Source organism: Priapulus caudatus, unplaced genomic scaffold, assembly GCF_000485595.1.
Source record: "Priapulus caudatus unplaced genomic scaffold, Priapulus_caudatus-5.0.1 Scaffold849, whole genome shotgun sequence".
Taxonomy (NCBI): domain Eukaryota; kingdom Metazoa; phylum Priapulida; class Priapulimorpha; order Priapulimorphida; family Priapulidae; genus Priapulus; species Priapulus caudatus.
In genome coordinates this window covers 135,727-145,961 of record NW_014577910.1, presented here as the reverse complement: position 1 = coordinate 145,961, position 10,235 = coordinate 135,727, and the positions used below count along the sequence as shown (strand labels likewise).

General features: G+C 46.5%; 1 protein-coding gene across 1 annotated transcript in view; it reads left to right on the top strand.

The window, feature by feature from the left end:
- The window catches only part of LOC106813957 (beta-1,4-N-acetylgalactosaminyltransferase bre-4-like), a 13,057-nt gene extending 5,856 nt beyond the window's left edge, over positions 1-7,201 (top strand). Inside the window, exons 4-8 of the mRNA XM_014818206.1 lie at positions 65-188; positions 999-1,056; positions 6,033-6,124; positions 6,377-6,521; positions 7,191-7,201. Of these exons, the coding sequence (XP_014673692.1) occupies positions 65-188; positions 999-1,056; positions 6,033-6,124; positions 6,377-6,521; positions 7,191-7,201 (430 nt within the window). The remainder of the gene's footprint in view (positions 1-64; positions 189-998; positions 1,057-6,032; positions 6,125-6,376; positions 6,522-7,190) is intronic.
- The last annotated feature ends 3,034 nt before the right edge of the window (positions 7,202-10,235 follow it).

Below are 10,235 nucleotides of genomic sequence, written 5' to 3'. Positions count from 1 at the left end.
GATTGCATACGATCTCGTTGATTACGTTTTGTTGTTCTCACGTTTACCTGTAATCTACCCCCAGGCTGGAGTACGCAGCAATATTTCGGAGGAGTGTGCGCTTTTTCCAAGCTAGATTTTCTCAAGGTCAACGGTTTCTCCAACGAATTTTGGGGCTGGGGAAGCGAGAGACGATGAACATGTACGCGGTTACGTACACGGCCGAAACATTCACACGCATAACAACGTTGGGAAATTTTCACGGAACGATTGAAAACCGACAGCGGAAAATGCGGAGGCCATTACTGGCCATAGAACCAAGTAGGAAGAAGATCACTGCACAGCTATCAACACTAACTGTCATTGAGACGGAAATTAAATGAAATTGACTGTGTTTGATAGCAGGGGGGTACCGCAGTATGCCGAAGCTTAACAGTGATTCGTACACAAATCAACCATGGCCGCTACAGAATCTCTGAATCACACACTCGCACCTCCCCGAACCAGAGTGATAGTAAGCCTACGAAATTATACTATATTAGATATACTATATATATTCAAGAAGCTAATACAAACCGAGAGTGTAAACGGAGAGACGGAAAAAATTAGGCTATTTACACGACAAATTTAGTTTTTTGACTGCGAGTCCTAGAAATAAGTTCAATGTTCAAGTTCAAGGTTGATTGTACACTCTAACGGTATTATTAGTTCTGGCATAAAATATGATATATAACAATATCACATATATATACCTATAGTATACCTATATATACTATATATATATCAATTTACAGTATATATTATACATATATATATATAATATTACTATTATATTATGAACTTATGGAGTATTTACATCACCGTGTGAACTGTGCATTTTATCGACGGCACGCTTGCCACGTCATTTGTCACCAGTGTACTTGGTTAAATTTTAGTCCATCAGATTTTACTTTTTTATTTATTATTTTTGTATTTATGTTATTTTTCAAGTTAAACGTCTGATTTTGTTCTTTTTTTAGTCAAGGATGCTGGTGAACTTGTGGACACAGAGTGTGTTGAACGTGACAATGATCTCAGGTCGAATTCATTTTGTTATCTGTTTTATTACGATTTTCTTCGTGGCTTATTCGGCTTTCATGTGTTCATTTCCTTCTATACCCCTAACCCGCCGTATCGCTATCTCAATCTACTACAATTGTCTTCTTGTTTCTCTCGCGCTCTCTCTCCTATCTCTCTATTTCTTTCTTTTTTCGCTTTTTTCTTTCTTAATCTCTCTCTCTCTCTCTCTCGCATTACTCTAGTTCTCATATTCTCTCCTCATCCGTTTACCCTCTCTTTCACTTCTTCTCTCGGCTCTCGCGCTCTCACACACACACACAACACACACACACACACACACACACACACGAACACACCACAACAGCAACAATCCTCTCTCTCTCTCCCACACACACGCCACCACACGCAGTACGCAACACAACACACCACACCACACACACACCACACACACCACCGACAACACCACCACATCTCTCTCTCTCTCTCTCCGCAACACCACACGCACACACACCGCGTACGGCCAACAACACACACAACCAACCACACACACACCAACCAACAACACCACACACAACACCAAACACTTCACACACACACAACCACCACCACCTCATCACACAGCACACACACACGCACACATACCGCGCACGCGAAACGCTCGCAGAGCGTGCTCACACCCACACCACAGAACACACACAACGAGACCACGCACACACACACTACACACACAACACCACAACACACACACCGTTCACGAACCCACAGACACAATATCACGCACACACCACACGCACGGCAGAGCACGCACGGCGCAACGCACGCACAACAACACAGAGATACCAAACCACAAACCACAACAACACACCACACACACACACACAACACACACACACGCGATCCTCTTTTCGCCGTTCTCGATTTTCTCCACATTTATTAATTGCCTTCATTTTCCATGTATTTATTTAAACAATTCCCTCCGTTAAAATATTTTCTTTCGCTGTGCGGTCTTTCCGCCATATTCAACACCGCGGCCGTCGCAAACCATCTATGACTATCTTATACTTTCCCAGAGACAAAGTTGTATTTGATGAGCAAACGTAATCAGCGTAATTACAACGAGGCGCGACTCAATAGTCCTAACCCTATGTCCAGTGGCGCAAGTATGAAACTCGGCAGGCACTCTATACGTGGATGGCTGGTAGCGTGGCCCACGCCCCGGCTACTACGAGGCCCCTGATTAGTTGACTGGTAGGAAGCTCCTGATCGGCCGGTTGCTAGGAGGCCCCTGATTGGTTGGCTGCTACGAGGCTCCAGATTGGTCGGCTGCTACGAGGCCCTTGATTGGTCGGTTGCTAGGAGGCCTCTGATTGGCCGGCTGCTACGAGGCTCCTGATTGGTCGGCTGGTAGGAGGGCCTTGATTGGCTGACTGCGAAGAGGGCCCTAATTGGTCGTCTGCTACAACGCCCCTGATTGGCTGCCTGCTAGATGGCTCATGATTGGTCGGTTTCTACAAGGCCCCTGATTGGTCGGCCGCTAGGAGACCCCCTGATTGGCCGGTTGCTAGGAGGCTCCTGATAGGTCGGTTACTACGAGGCTCCTGATTGGCCGGTTGCTAGGAGGCTCCTGATTGGTCGGTTGCTACGAGGCTCCTGATTGCCCAGTTACTAGGAGGCTCCTGATTGGTCGGCTGCTACGAGGCTCCTGATTGGTCGGTTTCTACGAGGCACCTGATTGGTCGGTTACTAAGAGGCTCCTGATTGGTCGGCTGCTACGAGGCTCCTGATTGGCTGCCTGCTAGGAGGCTCCTGATTGGTCGGTTTCTAGAAGGCCCCTGATTGGTCGGTCGCTAGGAGACCGCTGATTGGCCGGTTGCTAGGAGGCTCTTGATTGGTTGGTTGCTACGAGGCTCCTGATTGGCCAGTTACTAGGAGGCTCCTGATTGGTCGGCTGCTACGAGGCTCCTGATTGGCCGCCTGCTAGAAGACCCCTGATTGGTCAGTTTCTATGCGGCCCCTGATTGGTCGGCTGCTAGGATGCTCCTGATTGGCCGGTAGCTAGGAGGCTCCTGATTGGTCGGTTGCTATAAGGCTCCTGATTGACCGCCTGCTAGAAGGGCCCTGATTGGTCAGTTTCTACGAGGCCCCTGATTGGTCGGCTGCACCGAGGCCGCTGATTGGTCGGCTGCTACGGTTGGCTCGACCAATCAGGAGCCTCGTAGCAGCTGACCAATCAGGGGCCTCGTAGCACCCAACCAATTACGGGTTTTGTAGAAACCCACACACATGCCCGCGTGCGTGCTCACACACACACACACACACACACACACACACACACACACACACACACACTCAATAAGAAAAACATCCCCGTATATAAACATCTTCCCAAATGCGTTGCTTCATTATGAAGTAAACTAGTCCGAGACACCTCCTACAGCACTTTCTTGAAAAAACGGCCTAAGGCACCACCAATCACTCCAGCCACTTTTCAATTGGCAATGCTGTGTTGAACACACGCATGCAAAGCCGGCTTATATACGCGCATTTCCTATCCGTTCATTGTATCTTCTAGAAACTACAACCATCCCGTGACCGCGTGGTGGAGAACATGCGCCGGCCTCGAATTTATCTCACGCCTCCACTGCGGACAGCGCTTCATACTTGTAACATCCGCGGTCGCGGTGGCGCATATCCGCGGAACTGCCGCGTCTCATCCGCGCGCAGCGCTCAGATCACAGCACAAGCTGTGCCACGCCAATCTTGTAGCATATTTCCTCTGGTATATCGATAATAGAAACGTATCATCTTACACGTTAATGTAAACACTATACCTTCAACAGCGCCTGCAGGCATAATCGATAGCTTTACACAACATAGTCACAATCTGTCACATACACCAAGCACATAAAAAACACAAATACACACGCCCGCCCCCCCCTCCACAAGAGAGAGAGAGAGAGAGAGAGAGAGAGAGAGAGAGAGACGCAGGCACGCGCATACATACACCAATATAATAGTCAAATATATTATGTCACAGAAGACAACCGGGTTTTCACGAATACGGCTGGACTCCTGGTAGCACTCCATCAGACTATTCCTATTTTACATACTTACACACATCGATATTCTCGGTGATACTATAGATTTCACACCACGTGTTATTTCACATTCTTGAAAAACTTGCAAAATAACCGAGTCTGTGTGCGAACTAACTTCATGAAACATTACTACCTTTGTTGAATGTAGGCACTGACTGAAAGTCTTCCCTGATTTGAAGTCCACTCTGGCTGAATTTTCCCCCTGGCTGTATGTCAAGCGTCACTGCATTTCTGACGTTGTTGTACCTCAACTCTAGTTTAACGCCTGGCGTTGATGTTTGTTCATCCTGCATGGGTGTATGTCCAGGCGTAGCACAGCGAGGGTCTCGTATCAAGCGATGAAATTGTAGCAGACGCCCAAACGCTTTATATGCATGCCCTCCAGACAACAGACAGTGTCAATGCAAAGAAGCAATTTACGCGTCTCGTCGTCACCTCGACTGTTGCAATAATAACAAACGCCCAGACGCGCAAAGATGTCTATATCGTTACGCAACCCACTCCCATACACGTCGGTCCACACACACACACATACACGCACACACACACACACACACACACACACACACACACACACACACACACACACACACACACACACACACACATACATACGCACGCAACATACACACGCACAAACACACACGTACATACACACACGCATACACGGATATTGTATTTTCCTGATATGTGACAAGAGCGTCCAACTCACTGATCTCTATATACTAACGGTATATACATAATCACTAATAACTATATACTAAACTATATACTAATCTCAAATTCTCTGGTACAGCGCCACAAACCCAAATTCGCGGCTTATTATTTGATAATAATACTAATAGCAGGTGTTTTTTTTTACTATTTTAAGCACAGTAACTAATAATAATAAATAACATCTCCTCCATAAATGGCCGGATCTGTCTGTCTGTCTGTCCGTCTATCTTCTCGAGACCCGTAAGAGGTGTCCCCCAACACCATATATATTCTGAATCAGCATGACGCGACGACCATTTTAGGCCAAAAATAATTGACCAAAAAATTTGACCCAAAAAATTTGACAAAAAAAAACGTAGCGGCCTCTTCTTCCTCGACGCTCCTGGCGGGACAGGCAAGACCTTCGTTACCAACCTTCTTCTGGCCAAGGTCAGGCAGACGAGGAAGATTGCCCTGGCAGTTGCTTCAAGCGGCATTGCTGCCACCCTGCTGGACGGAGGGCGCACTGCTCACTCGGCCTTCAAGCTGCCATTCAACCTGGCAAAGTGGGAAAATCCAACCTGCAACATCAGCCGTGGCTCCACAAAGGCCAAGCTGTTCCAAGAGTGCAAGCTCATCATCTGGGTCGAGGCAACCATGAGCCACAAATGCGCCTTTGAAGCACTCGCAGGGGCGGATCCAGGATTTTTGAAAAGGGGGTGTCCAGAAATAAATAAAGGGCACTTTTGTCTGCTTACTTTTTCTGGTGTTTTAAAAAGCTGCCGAAGGCCACTTAGGGGGGGGACCTCCCCCAAGATTTCTTTTTAATTGGTGCATTTTGATAGCAGCTGAGCAGTAATTTTGATGTCTAGAATGCAAAAATTTATTAGATCCGGTCCCCCGGACGCCTGCGGACCCCTCTTTGCCCATTTCTAGGTTTTTATAACGAATTTACATATATATAAGTAAATCTTTATCAGAAAAACTAGCGCTAAACAAGATTTTTTTATGGAGACAATATAAGAGAAGTGTGTGCGTGTGTGTGTACTGTATGCTTTTTTTTCCTTTTTGTGGTAAAAAGGGGGGGTCCGGACCCCCTCGACCCCCCTCCCCTCTGGATCCGCCCCTGACTCGACAACACCCTACAAGACCTTCGGCACAGCACAAACGTCATGGGAGGTGTGACTGTCCTGCTCTCAGGCGACTTTTGCCAAATCTTGCCAGTCATCGCCAAAGGAACAAGAGCAGATGCTGTCAATGCCTGCATCAAGTCGTCGTACCTCTGGAGCAAGGTAAACCGCCACAGCCTAAAGACCATCATGAGGGTGCAGCTCAGAGGCGATGAAGAAGCTGGCCGCTTCTCTCAGCAACTGCTGGAGGTCGGCAAAGGCAGACTCACCACCACAGCTGATGGCCAAGTCAAGCTGCCATTCGGCAAAGCAGCGGCGGACATCACCCAGCTGATGACCAAAGTCTTCCCAAACCTCCACCTCCGCTACCAAGACCAAGACTGGCTGAGCGAGCGAGCCATCCTTGCTCCCAAGAATTTGGCCATGGATGACATCAACTCCAAGCTGCTGGAGCAACTGCCTGGCGACCCAACGAGCTACAAGTTGATGGACACAGTTCCTGATCCTGACCAGGTCATGCACTATCCGACCGAGTTTCTCAACAGCCTGGCGCCCTCAGGTCTGCCACCACACAACTTGGTGCTCAAGGTCGGCGCGCCCATATTGCCCAATGCGCAACCTGGATGCTCCCAAACTCTGCAACGGCACAAGGCTCACAGTGAAGCAGCTCATGCCCAGAGTCATCGAAGCCAAAATCATGACAGGCAAGGGCAAGGGCGAAAATGTCTTCATCCCAAGGATCCCGCTCATCCCATCAAACCTGCCATTTCAGTTCAAGAGGCTGCAGTTTCCAGTCAAGCTGAGCTTTGCCATGTCCATCAACAAGGTCCAGGGCCAGTCCCTCAAGATGGTTGGACTCAACCTCAGTGAACCAGTGTTCTCCCATGGCCAGCTCTATGTGGGGTGCTCCAGGGTGGGTAACCCAGACAACCTCTACATCCTCTCTCAAGATGGCAAGACCAAGAATGTTGTGTACCAAGAAGCGCTGCAGAACTGACCAGAAGTGAAATTCTTGGGACAGATTTATAAAATCCGAATAACATCAGTACAGCCGTGATAGCAGACTAAATTCTAGCTCTTTAATCCCGGGCATCGCCGGGTAGCCCAGCTAGTTCATAATAGATGATAATAATGTATTATAGGATATACGATTTTATAAAATTTTTGCCAAATGTTAAAGAATATTACAAGGGCCCAAGTAAAAGCATATTATATTTTATAATTCTAGGAAATAAATAGTGAACTAGATATCTATATTTCTATGGCCAGATTCATTCATTCACACATAACGCATTAGAAGAGAAAGGAAGAGAGAATAGGTGGTAGGAGAGAAGTGCGAAGGGCGATGTATATCAGAAACGCGAAGATAGGAGACGATCGAGGTACCAGGAGCGCAGCTAACAGACATTTCCTTGGAGGTAAAAAGGAAATAGGTGGATAGAAATTTACATCTATATGATGAGATGGGTAGGTAAAGGACGCCGAGAGGACGGTATATCGATGAACCATGTTATTTGGAGGAGGTATCCGACAACCCCAAGTGTCACTAGAAATGTTTATACCATTCATCTACTCTCATCTTTTTCTCGTCTATTTGTTGCACCCTACAATTCCTTTAATTGATCCTGGTTAACAATTTCTCCACCCATCGTCCCACTCTTCACCTTTATTACCTCCGCCAAGGGGTTGGCAGGAGGTTATGTTTTCACCGGCGTTGGTTGGTTTGTGGGTTTGTGCGTTTCTTTGTTCGTGTACAGCCTAACTGAAAAAGTTATGGATGGATTGTCATAAAATTTTCAGGATAGGTCAGAAATGGGCTACAGTAAAAACCCGCGTATAAGAACATAGATTTTAAGAACATGTTAGGCTAAAATTTCCCATTTAGACCCCTTTACATAAGAACCTGTTTTAGGCTCCTCCGTTTCACAATGGCCAGTTGGTTAGTCGGTAAATTAGAATACCCCCTCCCACTATCCCTCCGTTTCACAATGGCCAGTTGGTTAGTCGGTAAATTAGAATACCCCCTCCCACTATCCCTCCGTTTCACAATGGCCAGTTGGTTAGTCGGTAAATTAGAATACACCCTCCCACTATCCCTCCGTTTCACAATGGTCAGTTGGTTATATTAGTCGGTAAATTAGAATACCCCCTCCCACTATCCTTCTGTTTCACAATGGCCAGTGTGGTTACTCGATGAGTCAAAATACCCCTATCCCTGCTCTTCGGCCTGCGGCAGTCGTTTATATCGAATGACAGTTATCCACGTTATTGTGGATATCGTGAAGTCTGTTGACGGAAACCGAAGCTGGTCATTAGGATAATTAATGATAACACACAATTAATGATCCATCACCAAACATGCAAGAACCACAAGGGAGAGTTCGTTGAGCTCTTTACACTCCACTGATAAATTGGTTAACCTTACTGGTTTGCCGCGAGGCGACGTTCGCGACTTACGTTACGCGAAGCGTTATACGGTCAATAGCAGTAATAACCGCAGTAAACCGCAGCGATAATACGGTCAGGAAGTAGAAACCGGTCATTGGAACAGTTGTGCATCAGGTATCGTCCGTGGTGCACCGTCGTCTGCCGCTGGTTGACACGACAACTGCACTAGCTCCGTAAACAATGTAAGTTTTAGTTTTTATGTCATTGTTGTACATGTAAAGTATATATTACAACAAGTGTATATATGTATATCTGTTATATTGTTCTCAGTCATATATGACGTATGCGAGCCGTTATTTCATATGCGTAAGAATATAATATATCCCTTAATATATTATATTAAGTGCGTGTCATGAAGACTCTATAAACAATAACAGACTTTATAAACGATAAAGTGTCGGCGTCGGTTGCACGCGACAGACTCGATAACATCTCATAGTTTTACAATTTCAACGACCTACTCGTTTTACATCTCAGATTCGATACTTGGAGTTTTGAATTATCTTTATCGAGTTTATATATATATATATATTATATATCGACGATTATGTGATTTGTAATTACACATAATAAGAATCAATTTAATTCATAATAATTGTACAATGACTAATAATGGATTGTATATAAATGGAATAAAAATAATATGCATACCTGAGTTTAAAAATCTGCACATTGAGTTCGAAACCTAGTTTTTATTTAGAGATTTTAAAATAGAAACGGGGATCATGTATGACGTAAAAATAATGGACTCTGTCCAAATGTAACAGTTAGCTGCATTCTTGATGTATAGACCGAAAGTAAGTAGTGCGTAGATCGTCTATTGGTATAATGATCTCTCTCGTGTTTTTTGTCCTCCCCCCCTCTCCCTCTCTCACTCTTCTCTCTCCCTCCCTCTCCCCTCCCCCCTCTCTCCCCCTCCCCCTCTCTCTTTTCTCTTCTCTCTCTCTCTCGTCTCCTTATCTCTCTCTCTTTGATTGCTCTCTCGCCCTCCTCTCTCCCTCGCTCCCCTCTCCCTCCCCCTCTCTCTCTCCTCGCGCCCCCCTCTCTCTCTCACTCTCTCTTTCTCTCTCTCTCTCTCGCTCTCTCTTTCTCTCTCTTCTTCTCTCTCGTCTCTTTCTCTCTCTCTCTCTACTCTCTCTCTTCTCTTTCTCTCTCTCTCTTGCGCGCTCTTCACACACTCGTCTCTCTATCTCTCCTCTCTCTCTCTCTCTCTCTCTTTCCCTCTTTTCTCTCTCTCTCTCTCCTTCTCTCGTCTTCTCTCTCGTCTCTCTCCCTTCCTCTCTTCGCCTCTCTCCCCCTCCCCTCTCTCTCTCACCTAATTTGAGTCCCATATCGTTTCCGACGACCTGACTCGTTAGGTGACCCGCTCGGTCATCACAAGTGTGCCAGCGTGCCTAGCATGCTGTACTGGCGCGCATGTCGCCTGATATGCGAGGCAAGGCGCGACAGCAAACCGTTCTGGATGACCCGACAAAAAAAGAAAAGATAGACGATTTTACACGCGAGCATAAGCAGCAGCAGTCCAGCTTAGTAGTAGTAGTTTAGTAGTAAGTAGTAGTAGCTTAGTTAGTAGTAGGTAGTAGTAGTAGTAGTCGCCAGCAGTAGTGCGCTAGGTAGTAGTAGCCAGCACTGAAGCCGCAGCGCAGCAGCCCAGCAGCTAGCAGCAGCAGTAGTTAGTAGTAGTAGTAAGCAGCCAGCAGCAGCGAATAGTAGTAGTAGCCAGCAGCAGCAGGCAGCAGCGAACTGAGCGCCCAGTAGTAGGGAGTAGTATAAGCAGCAGCAAGCAGCAGCAGCAGCAGCGGAGGCAGCAGTAGTTATTAGTTAT